The sequence below is a fragment of the Euprymna scolopes genome, chromosome 12 (assembly GCF_053919585.1).
Source record: "Euprymna scolopes isolate OS-2025 chromosome 12, ASM5391958v1, whole genome shotgun sequence".
NCBI classification, from domain to species: Eukaryota; Metazoa; Mollusca; class Cephalopoda; order Sepiida; family Sepiolidae; genus Euprymna; species Euprymna scolopes.
This window is the reverse complement of record NC_136493.1, coordinates 79,763,516-79,784,295: the sequence shown is the minus strand read 5'-3', so window position 1 is coordinate 79,784,295 and position 20,780 is coordinate 79,763,516. Positions and strand designations below refer to the sequence as shown.

At 35.4% G+C, this 20,780-nt stretch overlaps 1 protein-coding gene across 1 annotated transcript in view; it reads right to left on the bottom strand.

Annotated features, from left to right (window-relative positions):
• LOC145291074 (ATP-dependent translocase ABCB1-like) overlaps nt 1–20,780 on the bottom strand; it is a 290,243-nt gene that overhangs the window by 103,828 nt on the left and 165,635 nt on the right. Inside the window, exons 29-32 of the mRNA XM_080136587.1 lie at nt 17,313–17,484; nt 12,134–12,258; nt 7,800–7,971; nt 4,968–5,081 (exon numbers count right to left, since the gene is read on the bottom strand). Of these exons, the coding sequence (XP_079992713.1) occupies nt 4,968–5,081; nt 7,800–7,971; nt 12,134–12,258; nt 17,313–17,484 (583 nt within the window). The remainder of the gene's footprint in view (nt 1–4,967; nt 5,082–7,799; nt 7,972–12,133; nt 12,259–17,312; nt 17,485–20,780) is intronic.

Genomic DNA, 20,780 nt, shown 5'->3' with positions numbered 1-20,780 from the left:
CCCACCGTTTTGCCAGATCAAACATACCCATTCCTGTGTCTCGATACATCTTCTATCATTATATGTAATCAGTTTTTTAAAATAGTCAATCATATAGGAGCCTATTCGTGACCACACACACACACACACACACACACACACACACACACACACACACACACACACACACACACACACACACACACATTCAGCTTTATATTATATATATATATGTGTGTGTGTGTGTGTGTATGTGTGTGTGTGTGTGTGTTTGTGTGTGTGTGTTATATTGACTATATATGCAATAATATATGATAAATTCTCCTCTACAAATGTTGGACACTAATAAAGGTTACTGAAAATCGTTTGGAAGCAGAGATATGGTTCATAGGATTAATCCCAAGAGTCTCTTGGACAGAAACAAAGATAAATGAAGAAGTCATGTGTAAGGCAGAGTAACACAGACACTTCTAAATAATATCCACGTCAGACAGTTGGAGTTCTTTTGACATATAATGCGAGCAGACAGGATGGGAGATATTTGATGTTCGGAATAATCGTCGGCAAGAAAAGCAGATGAAGACAGAGAACAAAGTTCACGGACGATCTCAACAAGATCACGTGATGTGCAACCATAAACCTCATTAGAAGGCCCAAATGCAGAAGGGACTAGAAAATGTTGATTATCGATGTTTGCAAAGACGGACCTGATGCTTGAAGAACAAGAACCTTATTACGTGTGTCGTGTATCAGAGTTAATAATGTCGATTCGTGGGGAAAACTATGAACTGCTTTTTTTGTTTTTGGCATTAGTGTCCCGTTATTCATAGAATCGTGTACTTGCAGGAAATTAACAACATCCATAAGTGAAAGTGGTGGAATCATATGGATCCGATCATGAAACACCCCTCGTTATCCAACAACACCATATCGCTTTATCATATAGTCATAAAGTGTACACAGGAAATATTGAAAATAAAGAAACAGTAAAAAGGAAATACTATATAGATTCAATATTTATTATTTAGTAGTAGTAGTAGTAGTAGTAGTAGTAATAATAATAATAATAATAATAATAAAAAAAAAAAAATATTGCTAACATCCATGAGCAAAAGAATAAAATTGTCTTGATTCAATCATGGAACACACAGGTGGCCAGTCTGCATCACCTTCAACTGCAGCATCTTCATTTGTTACAATATAAATAACCATTACATTGCACACAAAACGTATTAAAATAAATGATTTAAAAAATATGAATTCAATACTTCATTATTAAGACATTATAAAAATAATTCTGAATTCGTTTGATAATGACTCTCTCGAAAAAATGGGATTCATTCTCAGGGGACTCTTCCTCAGTCCCAACTCCAAACCACGAGCTCCAAAGATTGGGGGGTTTCATAAGGACGTTGGTGGTACCAACGATAACAAAGGACTGGAGACTGCCCAACACATAAGAAATTTATAGTTCTGTCAAATATCCTTCCAAACGACTTAATACAATACCTAGCATACGTACTACCACTGGGACTATTTGGATTTTAATTCAATATCTACACATTGCTGCCAAGGTTGATGGAGCGTAATTGCCATACTTCTCCTTCTCAATCACGTTATCGTCCTAGAGCACTGAAAAGTCTATGATTTGCCACTTCTTTGAGACCTTGTCAATCATTACCGAATCTGAACGATTATAATTGCCATTACACTTTTATCTCACCATGCCTTCACATTGCCATCCTTTAACTACTTTCCAGCACACTTCTTCTAAACTTCCTACAAACCTCACAGTAAATTTGAAGTCTCTTGCTACCATGCCTCCTATGGTACTCCCTCTAAGCCAATATGCTACACTCTGCTGCAAGGTGCGCAACTGACTTAGAAAACTTTCCACAAATCTGGTATTTTGCAGCAACATCCTCTCCTTCAACCACTTACTTGAACAACAACAACAACAATAACAACAATAATAATAATAATAATAATAATAATAATAATGGAACCAAGAACATTAAAACTGCATATCTATAAGTTCATTATCCCATCCTACATCCCCTCCCATTACCCCCCTCCCCAAAAAAAAAGAGTGATACCAAATAGTCGAGAAGGGTCAAAGAGGAAGGAAAGACCGAGGAGAGAGCCCTGACCAGACCTCAACTGAACAAGTGCGAAGAGAACTGGGAACTTGGTGGATAGTACTGGGAATATGAGGAGATTTGTTGTCACACAGCTTCCAGGGACACTACAAGTTGTTTTCAAAGAGAGATCTTTGATAACTTGTGTGAAAGCTCATTGTGAGTCAATAATAATAATATGCACAATGCACTACACCCAAAGGATGACACTGACCGGCTCTATGTGAAAAGGAAAGACTGGGGAAGAGGGCTAGATTGTATAGAAGACTGTGTAAATAACACAAAAAAGAATTTAAAAAATACATTATGCAGAATATCGAAAGAATAATCATCGCAGTAAGAGACACTGAAGAAACAAACAAGATAGAAAACAAAGAGAGAAGGAATAAAGCGAGTAAAGAAAAATGGGAAGAAAAACAGCTACATTGACGATTCATAAGGATTACAAAAGATAAGACTAACGAAAATACTTGAAAGTGACTTCAAAAAAGAAAACCTAAATAGGGAAACTGAATCTCTAATAAAAGCCGCATAAGATAACACAATTAAAACCAACCACATAAAAGCAAGGATCGACAAGAGACGAGAAAACAGCAAATGCAGACTCTGTGGAGAAAGAGAGGAAACAATAAACCACATAATAAGCGAATGCACCAAAAAATCCCAAACAGAATATAAAAGTAGACATAGTCTAGTAGGAAAGGCAGTGCACTGGCAATTATGCAGGCAATTGCATCTTGAACACTCAGACAAATAGTACAAGCACAAACCAACAGCAGTACTGAAAAACAACAATCACAAGATCCTATGGAACATAGATATACAAATGGATAAACCCATCCAAACAAGAAGACCGGATGTCATAGTAGTTAACAAGAAGGAAAAGCCTTGCCAGATTGTAGATTTTGCCGTCCTAGCAGCCACAGAGTGAAGATCAAGAAGACGGAAAAGCAAAGCAAATACACTAAACTGGCTAGAGAGCTCAAAGGGATCTGGAAAATAAAGACAGTCAAGATAACACCACTAATAGTAAGAAGCGCTAGGAACAACACTGTAAAAATAAAAAAAATAAAAGAATTGGAGAGATTGGAATCAGAGGGATGACTGAGAAGGTACAACGGATAACAATAATGAAAACTGTTGAAATATTCAGGAAAAACCTTGAATATGGAGACTAACACAAATAATCTACAGACACAAACTGGGCATAAAACACACACACACACCCACACCCACACACACACACACACACACACACATCACATGGAGTCATGAAAACTGAAACTCTATGATTGTAAGTAAAACCACTCTGTGCCCCCCCCTATTTTAGTATATGTCACCAAAAACTGACGCCAGACCAAGTAAGCAAGTAGAGTCAAAGAAAATGGAAAGACCGAGGAGAGAAAGCAAAAGCCAAACCTCCACTGGATGAGTGCAAAGAGGACTAGGACCTTGGGGAGGTTTATTGCCACCCAAATTCCAATGAAAACCTATGGTCGTCGTCAACAAGAAATCAATGGTAAGCGGCTGTTACACCCACATATTCATCTGCAATGGTTATGGAAATAGGTGGAGCGTACTGGAAATCTGGCGAGACTTGTTGTCTCTCAGACTTCAGAGAACGCACAAATCTTTGATGATGGCCTGTGTGATTACTACTAGTGAGTAAAAAAATAATAAAAGAGTTGGTGTTGATAAAAGGGTAGATCGATGTGCTGATTCTAGCCAAACCTTCATGAAAGTCCATAATCTCTTAGTCAAAATAGAAAATATTATTTTATAGTATTTTATCGTATTTTAAATTGTTTTATCTTTTAAAACTGTTATTAACCAAGATGCAGCAGCTAACAATGATGAAAACGGTTGAAATATTAATGAAGACTAAAGCACATAAGCTACAGGTGCTAGCCGTACATATAGAAACTGATACAGAAGTAAAGCACAAAGAAACACCACATGGAATAGAAAAAAAAACTAAAACTGTATAATTATAAGTTACCCCCTCCCCTCGAAATGTCAGCATCAACTGATACCACACCAGATAGTCAAGAGGGGTCACGGAGTAAAAAAGACCGAGGGGAGAAAACACTAAGTAGACCTCCACTGGATGAGTGTGAAGAGGACTGAGGCTCTGGGGGGGGGGGCGTATTGTCACTCAAATTCAAGTGAAGACCAATGGACATTGCTAGAGAGAAGGCAATTGCAAACAACTGTTATGATAACGCAAATTTATTTGTAAATGTTATTGAAAGAGGTGGAGATTACTGGAAATACGAGGAGACTTGTTGTTACTCAGACTCCAGGGAACACCACCGATTGATGTCAGTGAATAATCTCTTATGATGATCTGTGTAAGAACTTCTAGCGAATACAAATAATAATAATAATAATAATAATAATAATAATAATAATAATAATAATAATAATAATAATTTTTGTGTGAGTGTCACCATAAACGGGCACCACACCAAATAATGAGAGTCAAGGGGGATGGAAAGACAGGAGAGAAAGCACTAGCCAGACCTCCGCTGAATGAGTGCTAAGAAGACTGAAACCTTGGGGAGGCTTATTGTCACCCAAATTCGCTGCCAACGAGAAATCAATGGTAAGCGATTGTTGCAATAGCACAAATTCTTTGGCAAAGGTTATCGAAAGGGATGGAGAGTACTGGAAATCTGGGGAGACTTGTTGTCACTCAGACTCCCAAAACACCATAAGTTGTTATCAAAGAGCAATCTTTGATGATGGCTTGTGTGACTACTCCTAGTTAGTGCATAATAATAAACATCCTATTCTAAAATGTAGATCGCATGCTAAAGTGATGACGGGAATATTTAAAAAATGACTTACATAATCGAGAATCTCGAAGATTCCCTTCGCAGCCGTCCTAGCTTCACCGAATGCTTGAAATCCTGGTGATGCATTTCCCAATGAAAAAGCAGCAACAATGATGCTAAATAACACCTGCAAACAAATAAAAAAAACATGTTAAATTGTTTACAAAAATTAAAAAATAATAAAAAAAAACTATCGATTTATATCACTCGATCATTGTTCCTTTTGGAAATCTTTTACAATGTCTTTATCAAACTTAGAACAACAAAATAAATACATCGTTTGCCTAGGGTTTACATTATGATGACCGCTTTGAGGTTATTTACTACCAAAACAATACGTTATTATATATTAGGACATCCCCCACCAGTAAGTACAGATTATGTTTACGAGAACGAATTCCATGAATGTTACATTAAGTATATGATAGAACAATCTGGCGGCAAACAGAAATAAAGCCAGTGCAGCTCGCGTGAGTGAGACGGGAGGGGTTAAGTGTTAACTCCTAAGACAAAACACGCTAGAAGCAGTTGTTGAGGATATTACATAAGAAATTACATCAGGTGTTCCGGACTGGACAGAGTATATATATTATGTATTCATTCTCAGTATTTACTTCAAAAGTGCTCAATAGGTACGTAGAGCTAAGTAGTAAGTTTTGAAAATATATGTAGCAATTAAGCCAGTCAGAATTTTCCACGTTTCATTCTCGTGAGGATTCGTCAGGCTATTGTATGGAAACGATATTCATGTGTGCTTTTATGTATTCACGTGATGTTGAGTTTGCTAGTTAGCCAATCAGCTTCTTTGTTACTCACATACCCATTTATCGCAGCTAATGATCGTGCATTTATCAGACAGAGGTTCACTTGACTTATACTTCACCTCTGTCTTTGTTCGTTTTTAGAGGAAATAGTTCCTTCTTTCTGTTTGTGTTAGAACAACCTAGTTTTAATATGTATGTTTTTCGCTTACATTTTAGTTTATACTAGTTTATTTGTTAATTAATTAATTTATTATTATTTTATGTGTGTTGTTATCTCAAGGTAAAATTTATTTTGTGTATGCATACGTTTGCTATTTTACTTCTGAAGTTTAAGAAATTTTGTGATTCTTAAAAATTTAGGATAGCTAATTTCTCATTCAAACATAATGTATACGTGTTGTCTATGTCCCTATATGTGCTGACTTGACGTACTATATCCCATTCAACTATCGGCGAGCGTCCACTTTCCTTGAGCTCCCAGTAGCAGTTCGCTAATGTGGTTTTCATACGGCATATTTTTTCTTTTTAAATGTACTTCTGTGGCCGTAATATCTACCTTTAAAATCCAGGGAGGTCATACATACATAAAATTTCTTGTTACCCGAGTTTTCTTTGGCAAATATTGTGACCTGGTAATAATGCCATTTGGTAAGACTTTTATTTTGTAGTGGACAATGTGCACAAGTTTTAATTTCTATTAAGAGTTGGTTCATTACTGTTTCTAATAATTATATTTTTATGATTTTTATTATTTTTCTTGTTATGTTGATCACGTTTCTTCTTACAAATTTTATTATTGTTTTCTTTACTTCTATTTAATATTTTATTATCATGTTTAAGTTTAATTATCATCTTTAAGTTTTTACGGCAATTATAGGAGAGTTTTAGGTTGTTTTTATTAAAGATGTTGTGTAAGGCGTTTGTAGCGGAGAAGTGTTTTTCGATGGGATTTCGGAATTTTTTTTGCCGATTTTAGTTTTTAACATTTAGTTATAAGGCGCCGGATACAATCATATTTCTGTTTCGTCTATTTTTAGTCTTAATATAACTAGTGGTGTTCTTTTATTTGTTTTTGATTTTAATATTATGGTATCCACCATTTTTTAGAGTTGTGTTGTAGATATTGCTTGATTTCCTAAATACATTTTCATCACGAATTTTTGCTAAAGCTAATTTCGATAGAGCAAGGAATCTGTTTTATGATTAATAGGGAATAGTTAGACTTTGGGTTTACATATATATACGGCGAACCATAACATCTAGGAATGTAAGCGATACGTGTAGATTATGTTTGACTGAGAAATTAGCTATCTTAAATGTTAAAGAACTCTAAAATTTATTAATATGCAAAAGTGAAATGGCAAACGTATGTATATGCAAAATAAATTTTACCTTAGGATAACAATACACATGAACAATAACAACAAATAAAACAATAATGATAAGCCGTCAATGTGTAAGCCGACGAGACGGCCAGAAGAAAAGATGAAAAATAAGAAAATGACGGCGCACAGCATTGGAGTCGGCGATTATTGTCGAGTGGGAGAGCACATTGTTGCACAATTGGCCCTTATAAGCGGAGAAAAAAATGACAAAATAAAAAGATTGAAAGAAAGATATAGCGCAAGGCATGACATAGACATGAGAGAGAGAGAGAGAGAAAGAAAGAGAGAGAGAGAGAGAAAGAGAGAGAGAGAGAGAGAGAGAGAGAGAGAGAGAGAGAGAAAACAGATTCAAATTTGTTTTTACAATAAGTTTCGAGGACCAGTTTTGACCTTACAACCGGAGACAAAAAATATAGGCCGAAAAATGAATCAGAAAGAAAGAGTGCGTAAACTTGGATAAAAAAGAAGTGAAAACAGGTGATCCAGAGAGACGACAACATTGCTAGAAGAGAAGATAAAAGCGAAAAAAAAAAAAAAAAAAAAATGAGGGCGAACAGCATTTGGAGTCAGCGATTGGTGTCGGGCGAGCCAGCACGTGGTTCCACGCTTTAAGGTACTTTTAATTTTCAATAATGAGTTTTAAAAATATGAATATGAAATTCTAAGCGTTAATATTCAGAGAAAACGAAAACTCACAACAATCAAAGTGCCAATATCATATTCGTCTTCTCGAATGAGTTTAGAGCCATACCAAAAACCAAAACCATGAGAGCTGAACATTATCAGCCACATGATGCCGATTGATAATCCAATGCCGACGCTTTTCTTGATCCCCATTCTCTTGGCGACTGAAAGATTTTCGCTGTATCTGCAATAAATATTGGATTCAAGTTATTTATACACGGAAACCATTTCCAGGGAAAAGATTTAAAATGTCATCTTTATATATAAACTAGAAGAATACCCGTTCCGAGACAGGTACATTGAATTCCTTGAACAACACCGCTTTTTATCACTTTTATGTCTTCTTTTGAAGATTAAAATTCAAATATAATGTTACTAAACCTAATAGTTAATAAAATTTCGAAAAAAAAAATCATTAATCATTTCATATTTTAATTATTTTTTATGGAAATCACTCCAGGTAAAGCATAAAGTTACTTAATATAAGGAGTTAAATAAATTGCTATATCAAGGTAAAAAATTAGCCAAAGATGGGTGCTAGATTTTGGATTCAAGAAAATATCTAAACTTTAAGGCTTGAATCTAAAGTATCTCACAATGAATTTTCCTTACTTGATGTTTCATTCCAATATTTGAAATGATTCATTTTCATATTAAAAGCTTCTTTTTTTTTATTTTTTAGGTAATATTTGATTCCTGCCAGATCTATAATAGTATATTTAATTGAAAATGCCTCCAAAGAAGTGGCTTTCAGAGATTAAAACGGTACAAATTGTTGCTTTATCTGGTGGAGGATATTCTCAGGTAGAAATTATCAGGAAGATGGAATGTTCAAAGAAGGAAGTTCAAACAATGATTAAAAGGTACAAGGATACAAAATATTTCCAAAACCGAAAAACACAAGGCCGTAAAAGTCTGCAACCGCCAGGGAAGACAGAGCTTTGAAAAGAGCATCCATTGTAGATAGGAAGAAAAGTTCTTCTGAGCTTGCTGCTGAACGTAGGGATGATGCAAACAAAAGAATATCAGCTCGAACAGCGAGAAAAAGGGTATTAGAAGCGGGATTAAAAGGATGCAAAATAAGGAAGAAGGCATACTTGTCTCAGCCCCCCCCCCAAAAAAAACGACTGGAATTTGCAAAAGAAAAGAAAAAACGAAAATTGGACACATGATGATTAGGCCAAATTGTTTGGTCTGATGAAATTAACTTTGAGGTAATTAACAGCTTCTATTTTCTAAACTTTGAAAGGAACAATTGAAATTTTTATATAGCATCTATTAAAAAATTGCCGCAAATTCTCATTTTATTTTTCATTTTTGGCACCCATGGAGTGGTTTATGTTTGCCGTAGAGAAGGAAAGGCATTTCATCCTTTGTGGTTCCAACTGTCAAATTTGGAGGAGGAAGCGTAATGGTTTGGAGCTGCATTTCTTTTGGCACTGAACCGTTGTACACATGTGAGTGCAGAATAAACTCCACAATTTATACTAAGATGCTGGATCAGGTTTACCAAATCTTTTTGACTAAAATATTTGATAAGACTATTCCAAGTTATGTAAGCTTTCAACAAGACAATGCATCAAGCCATACGTCAAATTTTCAATGGGTTGGTTTGATAAAAAAGGGATTACAGTGATTGAGAGGCCCCCTCAATCCCCAGACCTAAGTCGTATTAAAACTTTGTGGTCCCATCAAGGGAAAAGAGTGAAAATGCACAAATATTCATCAAAATAAGAATTAGAAGCCAAACTTCATGAAGAGTGGCAGAAAATAGATCCTACCATCTGCAACAATTTATCCAATAATATGCAAAAACCAATAAAAACTGATATAAAAGCAAAAGGTGGACATGCCAAATATTGATTGCTGTTAAAATAATGTTTACTTCACTATTTTTAACCATTAAATATATGTTTGAATCATAATTTTTATTTTTCATGGCCATATATATATATATATATATATATATATATATATATATATATATATATATATATATATATATATATATATATACTAGCAATGCAGCCTGGCTTTGCTTAGACCCTATGTACTGTTCATACCTTGATGTGCATATATATATATATATATATATATATATATATATATATATATATATATATTGAAAAGTTTGACTTTGTAACCTACATCCAAAATTTCAAATATTTAGACTCTAAATTGGCGGAGGAGTTTGGCTGAGTCTGCAAAAGTTAACTCTTTCAACTTTGACCTCTTAGCAGCCAAATTTTCGCCTAAAATCTGATTAAAAATCCTGCTGCATGTCTGAATACCCTTTATGTAAAATTTCAAATGTTTAGAGCCCAAATTATCTGAATAGTTTGCTAGAGACCGCAAAGGCTAAATCTTTTGAACTTTGACCCCTTGAAAGCTAAGTTGTCGGCCAAAAACTGATTAAAAAATTGCCCTATGTCTAAATAAACTTTATGTAACATTTCAAATGTTTAGACCAAAAATTGGCTGAGTAATTAGGTAGAGACCGTAGAGATTAAATTTTTTTAAAACTTTGACACCAATTTTAACCTCTTAACATTTATCATTTTGGGTTCAAATCAAATTAAAAAGTTCGATACATGTTCAAGTAACCTACATCTAAAATTTCAAGTGTTTAGACAAAAAATTGGCGAGGAGTTTAGTAGAGTTTTCAAAGGTCAAATCGTTGAACTTTGACTCCTTAACAGCCAAATTTTTGGCCGAAAACAGATTAAAAAGATTTTTCCAAATCTCAATACCTGTTATGTCAAATCTCGAGTCTGTAGACTGAAAATTGACAGAGTAGTTTGGTAGGGAAATGTACACACACAGACACACATAATACAACTTCAATTTTATAGACATACTAGCATTTCATATCGGCGTTGCTCGGGTGTTTAAAAAAAAAGCGGTCAATTTTTTTAACTTGACCCCTATTATGACCCCTTAACAGACAAATTTCTGGCCGAAAACCGATTAAAAAGATTTTCCCAAATCTCAATACTTCTTATGTCAAATCTCGAGTCTGTAAACCGAAAATTGACAGAGTTATTTGGTAGGGAAGTGTACACAGACAGAGACACACACACAGATATTTTCACTTTTATAGATATACTAGCATTTCAGCCCGGCGTTGCCCGTGTGTTTGGAGGTGTATGTTAAGCAAAAAAAAAAAAAAAAGCGGTCAATTTTTTTTACTTTGACCTCTATTATGACCCCTGAACATTTATTGTTTGGGGCTCCAATAGTGTTACTAAGTTAGATTCAAGTCCAAGGAACCTATATCTAAAATTTCAAGTGTTTAGACCCAAAATTGGCGGAGGGGTTTGGTAGAGTTTTCAAAGGTCAAATCGTTGAACTTTGACTCCTTAACAGCCAAATCTTTGGCCGAAAACGGATTACAAATATTTTCCCAAATCTCAGTACCCTGTATATCAAATTTCGAATTTGTAGACTGAAAATTGGCAAAGTTATTGCGTAGGGAAATGTACACACACACACGCACACGCACACACACACACACACACACACACACACACACACACACACACACACACACACGCGCGCGCGCGCACGCACGCACATCGAAAAAAGCGACCCCCCCCCCGGTTGAAAAGTGCCCAGTTGAAGGTGAAGATATTAATGTTTTTAGCGAATTTTTCGATATCTGTTGTCTGAAAGGTCGCACTTCAAAACAATACTGATCTTGGTAAAATCCGTCGCCTCTGTCGAAAGTTTTATGCAGACATACATACATACATACATGCATACATACATACATACATACATACATTACATTACATTTATATATTGGTAACTAAAAATTTTCGACCCGAACCGATTAAAAAGTTTGCCCTATCTCTGAATATCCTTTATGTAAAATTTCAAATGTTTAGACCAGAAATTGTCTGAGTAATTTGATAGAGACCGCAGAGGTCAACTTTTTTTTAAACTTTGACCCCTATTATGACCCCTGAACATTTATTGTTTTGGGCTCAACTTAAGTTAATAATTTAGATCCATGTCCAAGGAACCTATATCTAAAATTTCAAGTGTTTAGACCCAGAATTGTCGGAGGAGTTTGGTAGAGTTCTCAAAGGCCAAATCGTTGGACTTTGACCCCTTAACTGCCAAATTTCTATCCGAAAACCGATCACAAAGATTTTCCCAAATCTCAGTATCCTGTATATCAAATATCGAGTCTGTAGACGTAAAATCGTGAGAGTTATTGCGTAGGGAAATGTACACAGGCAGGCAGATACACAGACAGACAGATACACAGACACACATATACACGGACACGTTCACGTTTATATATATATATATATTAAAATGGAATGAAATGATATTCTTACCTTTCATATTCCTTGACTTCCCCTCCAAAGGAAACTACAGTCCGTATTGAACTTAGCACTTCTTCGGCCACGGCTCCAGCTTTGCCATAAGCACCAAGTTCTTTATCAGTCATGGAACTGACTACCTAAAAATTGCCATAAAATAATCGTTAAATCCGATTTATAGGGAAAATATACGCTAATGAAAGTATTTCCCTTTAATTTTAGATTAAAAAAAAAACAAAAAAAAAACGGAGTTCTGTTAGCTTATTCAGATTTAAAGAGTTAGTCATGGAACTGATTACCTAGAATTTTCGCAAAATAATCGTTAATGTTATTTATTGTGTTTTAATACACGGGTAGTTTTATTCGTCTTTATAAACAGCTTAAACAATGACAAGAAGCAATTATGAAAGAAAAACTAGCACGTATAAACCACGTATGCAACGTAGATATAGGAAGACTTTTTATTTTACTATTTTTTTTATTTGTTTATTTATTTAATTTGGTTAATTGATCGTTCACGAGCGAGAATGTACACATGCAAGTACGCGTTGACGAAAGCTACCAATTGCGAATTCGTTTTACATAAAATATTACACATGCATTACATGTCTTTTTAACCTATAGCTTTTATCTCCGAAATGGAAATGAACGAAATGTTATAGTGTTAATAGCTGTTGAAATTTTTAATAGAGAAATAATTTTTATTTATTTTTTTATTTATACACATTCAACATCTCGCCATTTGGGTCAAGGAACGCATTCCTTGACCGGCAGGTCACTTCCATCATCATCAGCATCGGTATAGTTCGCTTTCTAGCAGCCAGCTCCACTCCTACCCTCTGGAGGGGAGGAGGAGGAGGAGGAGGAGGAAAGGGCTTTTGCCCTTTTTCATCAGTTCGAACCTAGCCGGCCAAGAAGAAGGATGCTATTCGGCTCCACCAAAAAAGGATTCTTGACGTTAAATTCTACGGGTTTTTTCTCTCCTCCTTTGGAGAAGGACGTTTGTTTAGAACTCCATTGGGTGGTACTAAACTGTTAACGTTAGTTTATTCTCAGTCATTATAAGACAACTAGGTCTTACGACTGGAAGATTAATACCGGTTATTAAAAAACAAACGAGTCTTACAACTGGTAAATTATTATTATTCTCAAAGGATTAACGAAGGAAACAACCGTATGTCGAGGAGTTCTTTTCTAAGAAGAACAAAAATTAATTTCGCTGACGAGACGAGCAGAATATCGTTCATAGAAAGGAAATCCCCTCTTTGAAAGATTTTTCAACCGAAGAATTTACCCCATATTTGTACACATAAAGCCTACCAAAGCGGCTTTATGGTCTTCTCTCCCCTTTGAATTAAAAGGCACCTGAGCCTTCACAAAGGGAAAATACTTCTTTCTCCCCTTTTAGGTCAAAGAAACTTTTTGTTTGTGATTCTTTTCGGAAAAAAAAAGAACATTTTGTCGAAGAAAGACTGAACCTTTCGTTAAAAGGACTGAATTCAAAACAAGGACTGTTTTCCGTTTTTTATATGTTTTTTTCTTTCAGCCTTTCTTGCAAGTAAGGATCGACGTCTTTTTTGTATTTGTTTTATATGTATTTTTAAATGTTTCCTTAAGGGTTTTTTTTTAACCCCAGCCTTGGGAAATAAAGGCAATCGATAATTTTTGTTTTAATAAACTTGGATCATTTTAAACTTATTCGGATCTGTATTTCTTTTGCTCATTCCTATTAGTTACTCTTTTCCGAGAAATTTGCTGTAAATGCTTTTTTTCCTTATTTTCTTTTCTTTTTGTTACCATGCAAAACGGATTTTGATGACGAACCCAAAATTCCGTTACAGCCTCTTTTTCTTAGCAGACGTGAACAAAGGTTGCTGCGTGTGAAAAGTGTGATATATTCTCAGCACGCTACAACAAAAATGTTAAAGTTAATATAAAACCAAGAAAAACCGAAAGAGAATGACTAAATAAATGTGTGTGCATCAAGAAAAAGTCGAATTAAAAACCGTATACGAAGTTTTCTATATGAGGAGCAATAGTTTAAAAATAAAGGAAATCAGTTCGATCCAAGATTTCTAGTATTAAATTATATTTTTGAAGTTTTCCTCAACCTGAACAAATTGTATATTTTAATTAAATTTTAATAGAGCTCTCTAGCGTTACCCTAAACCCGAACCATAGCCTTGAGCCCCGTAGGGGAATAGGCCATCTACCACTTTGTAGATGCTTTTGTAGCGACTGAATTCTTTTTACGGGGTGAGGGTGCTGGCCCCACGCCCAACCTTTCCGGAAGGTAGATACAGCGCCTAGTCTTCCCAAATGGTCAGCCATCCGGTTCTGTCCAGGCTCAACGTTGCTTAACTTCAGTGATCTGGCGAGAACTGGTGTGTCAATGTAATTGTGCCGTACATAGCGCTACCCTAACCGTAGTTTAATTGTTTTTGTTTTTTTTCTTTACAGGTGAGGTGGGGACATACTTCCACCATGCAACGCCGGTACACTGGTCCTGCTAGTATATAAGTTATATATACACTCATGAACAAAAAAATGGGCCAGGAAAGAAATTTACAATTTATTGCACAAAAAAGCTGCATTACACAAAATGCAATTAAATAATAAACGAAAATGAGTAAAAAATATAAAGAGCAAGATATTTACTTTAATAAAAACTTAGTATGGAATGGAATTGCCCTTAGATCTTTTTAAAAGATCAATTCTTTTTATCATGCTCTCAACCAACTTGGAGCACTGTGAAGAGGAGATGTTATTCCATTCTCTTTGTACTGCTTCCCATAATTTTTCTTTGTTGGAAAAAAGTTTTTCTAACTAATGCACGAGATATTATAGCCCAAATATTTTCCATTGGGTTTAAATCTGGGCTTTGGCCAGGCCAAAACATCACATCAATTGAATTATCAGTAAGCCACTTCTTTGTGACTTTTGCTGTGTGTGCAGGGGCATTATCATGTTGAAAAATAATGTCATTGTTCATTTCTAACTTCTGGATGCTTGGTAATAGACCTCTTTCTAATATTTGAATGTATTCTTTGGCATTAATTGACGCATCACATCTGATAATTTCCCCAACTCCTGCAGCAGAAAAGGTCCTCCATACCATTATTCCTCCGTTTCCATGTTTTACTGTGGTTTTTATGCAATTCGGTGAAAATCTTTCTCCGGATCTTCGGATGCAACGTTCAGGGGCATCACTGGCAAGGCAAAATCTTGATTCGTCCGACCAGAAAACATTTCTAAACCAATCTGCATCTTTCGTACCATAGCATGATGCAAATGTCTTTCTGTCGCTGATGTTCTTCTTAGTTAACAAAGGTTTTTTTGCACATCTTTTTGATGAAAATCCCATTTCCTTCATCCTTCTGGATATTGTCACTCTAGAAAGAGAATTTCCTTTTGCTGTTTCGAATTGTTTGCTATGGTCAACATAAGTTTTTTTGCGATCCTTCAAAACGGTCATTTTAAGCCTGTGATCGTCCTTCATTGTGGATGCTCTGGGGCGACCAGAACCAACTTTCCTGCTCACTGTACCTTCAATTTCGAACCTTTGCCCAATTCTCTTCACAGCTGAAAGAGATGTTGCCACCTTTTCTTCTTTCAAAATGTCGAAAATCTGTTTGTAAGTCAAATTTGCCTGTCGTAATCCTGAAATTCGGTTTTTAATTTTTTCGTCAAGATGTCGTCTTACTTTTCTTGGACTCATCTTTAATACTAATAATCTGAAAAATACTAAATAACAGCTAATTATTAGCAAACAAGCGATAAAAATTTTAAAAATTGTTTTCTTTCCAATTTCAATCATGGCCCATTTTTTTTTGTTCCAATTTTAATCATGGCCACTTTTTTTTGTTCACGAGTATATTAAGTTCAAATTTAGTTAACTAAAAACCGATACCTTTTTAGAAGTGCTCAATACATCCATAAGAGTTCAATATTATGTAAATTCTTATGAAACGGTTCCCTGGCAAAACGGTTCAAACATAGATATTTCTGGTGCATATATATGAAAAGTGTGTGACTATCTTTTCTTTATTTATATATATATATATATATATATATATATATATATATATATATATATATATATATAAAAGAAAAGATAGTCACACACTTTTTGAAACACTTATTTTTTCATAAAATTTAAATGAAAATGACTTCCTACCCTGATGAGACAATTTATTAGCAAAATATCGGACAAAAAAATAATTATATTCGACACTTGAAGGCTTTTCAAATTTGCCCAGGTGTTTGGAGGTGTATGTTGAGCAAAAAAAAAAAAAAAGCGGTCAACTTTTTTAACTTTGACCCCTATGATGACCCCTTAACATTTATTGTTTTGGGCTTAAATCGAGTTATTAAGTTAGATCCATGTCCAAGAAACCTATATCTAAAATTTCAAGTGTTTAGACCAAAAATTGTCGGGTGAGTTTGGTAGAGTTCCTAAAGGATAAATCGTTGACCTTTGACCCCTTAACAGCCAAATTTCTGGCCGAAAACCGATCACATAGATTTTCCCTAATCTCAGTACCCATATATTAAATTTCGAGTCTGTAGACTAAAAATTAACAGAGTTATTGCAAAGGAAAATGTACACAGACACACACACAGATACATAGACACTCACTTTTATAGATATACTAGCATGGGTGCCTGGCGTTTCCCGGGTGTTTGAAGGTGTATGCCGAGCAACAAAAAAAAAAGATAAATTTTTTTAACTTTGACCCCTATTATGACCCACTTAACATTTGTTTTGGGCTCAAAGTTATTAAGTTAGATCCCTTTCCAAGGAACCCATATCTAGAATTTCAAGTGTTTAGACCCAAAATTGTCGGAGTAGTTTAGTAGAGTTCTCAAAGGTCAAATCGTTGAACTTTGACCCCTTACTCGGCAAATTTCTGGTCCAAAACCGATCATATCGATTTTCCCAAATCTCAGTACCCTGTATATCAAACTTCGAGCCTGTAGTCTTTAAATTGAGAGAGTTATTGTGTAGGGAAATGTACACACACAGGCAGACAGATACACAAACACGTTCACTTTTATATATATATATATATATATATATATATATATATATATATATATATATATACATATATATATATAATACGAGGAAGAAAAGAATACACATGTAATAATTATTCCGCTTCAAACTATAGGAGAAGCGTCAATTTCCTACCTTTGCCTTAAGAGCTGTAGTTCCAACCAGCAAAGGACTGGCCGCCAAGACAACAAGTGTCAGTTTCCAACCAAAGAAAAAGCCGATTATGATACCCACAACACTTCCTGATGTCCACTGGATAAAGTTGCCAAGTTTATTTCCAAGACCTTCGGTAATTTTTTGTACGTCTCTGTAAAAATACATAAAAGTATTTGCACTGATTATTACACATATATTTCTATTGTTAGTAAGTATATCAAAACGTTAATCTCCCAAAACTTCGCGTGTACTATAAAAACCAAAACACAATGTTTTTACCGTTAGTATTTAGACAACATACGTGAGTATGTTATAATTAGGGCTAGGACAACAGCATATTCTTTTCATTGTTTTTACTCTCGAGTGTGTAATGGTTGTTATCTTCTATGACTTGAAATAGAGTTATGTGGTTCTCGGTTGATTAACTGTGTCTAACTGTGTCGGATATATACTCGAGAGTCAAAACAATGATAACAATATTCTGCACACACATGTTGAGATACTAGCTATAAAACATTCACAACAAATACTCGTCTAGCTATAACCACTGTTAATAATTCCCTTATTCTCTATCTGTGCCTATAACTAAACGAAAATTCCATTAGCAAAGTCTTTTTCCTAGAACTACCCGTCTGTGGATCTCAGTGTCATAGGGCTTCTTCTCGTCTGACTATAACATGGTCGTTTACAAGACCAGTGTAAACAAGCTCTTGCTGGAACATCTTCTTCAATAATCTAATTCTGCCAATTTTCCACCATAACCGATCATCATGGTGGTGTCTCACTTGTCACGTGATACCCATTAACCCTTATCGCCAAGTGGCTTCCAGACTTGATAAGTAGTGAATCCCCAGTAAAAAATAATTTATAATGCCCTATTAATCACAAGATCATTAATAATTATGTAATTCTGTATATGAATCAATACATTAGCACACATACATATATTTCTGTGAAATATTCTTTATTCACTTATATTTCCTTTTTACATATACCAATATTTATTTAAGAAGCTCAATGTAATTACAGAGCATATGATGAATGAATGACAAAAGTCTATATTCCAAATTTCATGATGTTGACAATTTATTCCTTTAATTAAGTTTACACTTGCAATTCTTGACTGTATCTGTTTCGTAACACAAAATCAATCACTTAATTATCAATGAGTGAATCTATTTTTCCCTTAACTCAGAAAGAAAATAATAAGAAATAGCAACAGTCAATCCACCAAAAGGAAATAAAATGGGGTTGGACGTGATTAAAAAATCCGAAAATTGGAAGGGAAAAATGGCACAATGAAAGAAAACTATAAGATATTTTCAACTTCTCTTCCAATTTTCGGATTTTTAAATCGTGTCCAAACGCATTTTATCACATCGATCCTAAGGTCGAGGAATAATTTGCCCGGTGGACTAATTCGACACTAAATAAATAAATAATTAACAAAATAAAAAAATAATAATGACAATATCGTTCATCAAATTCCGTCTGTGTTTGTTTATAACTGTTGCAGACCCGTGCTAGGGGTTACAAATGAAAGAAACCACATGTACTGTAAAGTGTATAAAATATAATATGTATTTATCATAAAGAATACAGGAGCCACTAAAGTGGTATGAGACGAACGTGTTCGTAGCATCCGGTTAAACATGGTATGAATGTCCCCATTTAGTCTCTGAAACCAGAGGTATTCATAGGACTGGTCGATTCCACTTAGTTTTCAAAAAGGGGTTATTTGTACCCCCCCTCTCGAGCTTTTTATTCCCCTGGGATGATCGTATAGTTCTTTTCCTGGGGTTGATCTCTATCGGGTCGGTCTTTTTACTTTTTCTGGAGGACCAGCGTTGTCCGGCTGCTTGTGGTGTTACCAAGTCGAACGTGTCATATATCTGGTCCATTACTCCTTGTTCAGCAGGAGGTTGTCTTTCGTCATCAATTATACGTTTCCGAATTTGGTTTAAATGTTTCTTGTGCGTAAATCTTGGACCTTCGATAATGTAGACCGTCCAGCCGATCCTTTTCTGGACCTTTCCTAGTTCCTAAACCATGCTATTATTTTTGTATACCTGGAAAAATATCTTTTCACCAGGTAAATACCTCTTTTTAGGAACTATAGTATTTGGCGGTTTCACCTGTTTTGGTAAAAGTTTCTTAAAGACTGGGCTAATTTTCCTCGCGAACATTAACTCAGCCGGCGACATCTTCAACGGAGTCCTTTTATTTGGCGTAATTCGGTAAACTTGTAAAAAACTGTTGTGACGGCTTTTCTGCGGGCGTTCCTTTAGCCTTCTTCAGGGCTCTTTTCAATGTGTCTACAAACCTCTCTGCCTGCCCGTTCGATTGGGGATGATAGGTTGGCATCGTTATGTGGTTAACCTGGAAATCCTCGCAGAAGCTTTTAAGATTTGCTGAAGTGAATTGTGTGCCATTGTCTGACATTAAACCTTGCGAACAATTCGGGAAGAGTACTGATTGTAAAATCCGTTGTTGGACTTTTACATCATAATACCTCAAGCAATTTTGAAAAACTGTCTACCACTATTAATAATAGTTTCCATCCAGTGGGCCTGCGTAATCTACGTGTATTCTTTGCCATGGGTGGTCTGCTTTAGGCCACGGGCTAAATTGTATTGGGGATGCTTTTACAGCCGATACGCATCCCTTACACGACTTTACCGTGCCTTCTATATCAGTAAACATAGGACGTCATGAGGCTCTTCATTCGCATAGCCACAGGATACCCCGTATGGAAATCCTTTAGAATTTTCTTTTGTAGTGTAGCTGGGATTACTACTCTTTCTCGGTACAACAGTACCTCATTGCACATAGAATAAGCTTCCGTCGCGGATTCATCCGATTGAATTTGTTTTTGATTTCTTTGATGAAACTATCTTCTTCAGCTTCCCTTATTATATCTTCCAAAGTGACTGGTAGTTTCTTGATCGTATTACATAGTATTTGTGTAGAGTCCTTTTCACTTTGTAGTTACGCTATTACTGTGTCTTCCAGCGGTTCCCTATATTTCGGGATTAATCGCGACAATCTGTCTGCATGACTTAACTTCACAGATGTAAGAAATTCCATACTGAAATCGTAATTCAGTAGAATGGTCCCCCATCTTCGCAGTCTGTTGGCTGTGTAAGCTGGGAGACCTTTTTTTTTAGAGCCAAATATGGTTATAAGCGGCTTATAGTCAGTTTGCACTTTAAACTTACGATCGTGTAAAAATCGGTGGAATTTTGTAACACCGAATATGATCCCCAGTGCTTCCTTTTCGATTTGAGAGTAATTCGTCTCGACAGGAAGTAAAGATCTTGACGCATGGGCGATCGGCTTAGTGTACCCTTCAGGCATCTTGTGTAGAATGCACGCCCTGATTAAATAAGAACTTGTGTCAGTTGCGACAATAATCTCTTTTTTCAGATTGAAATGAGTCAGGGATAA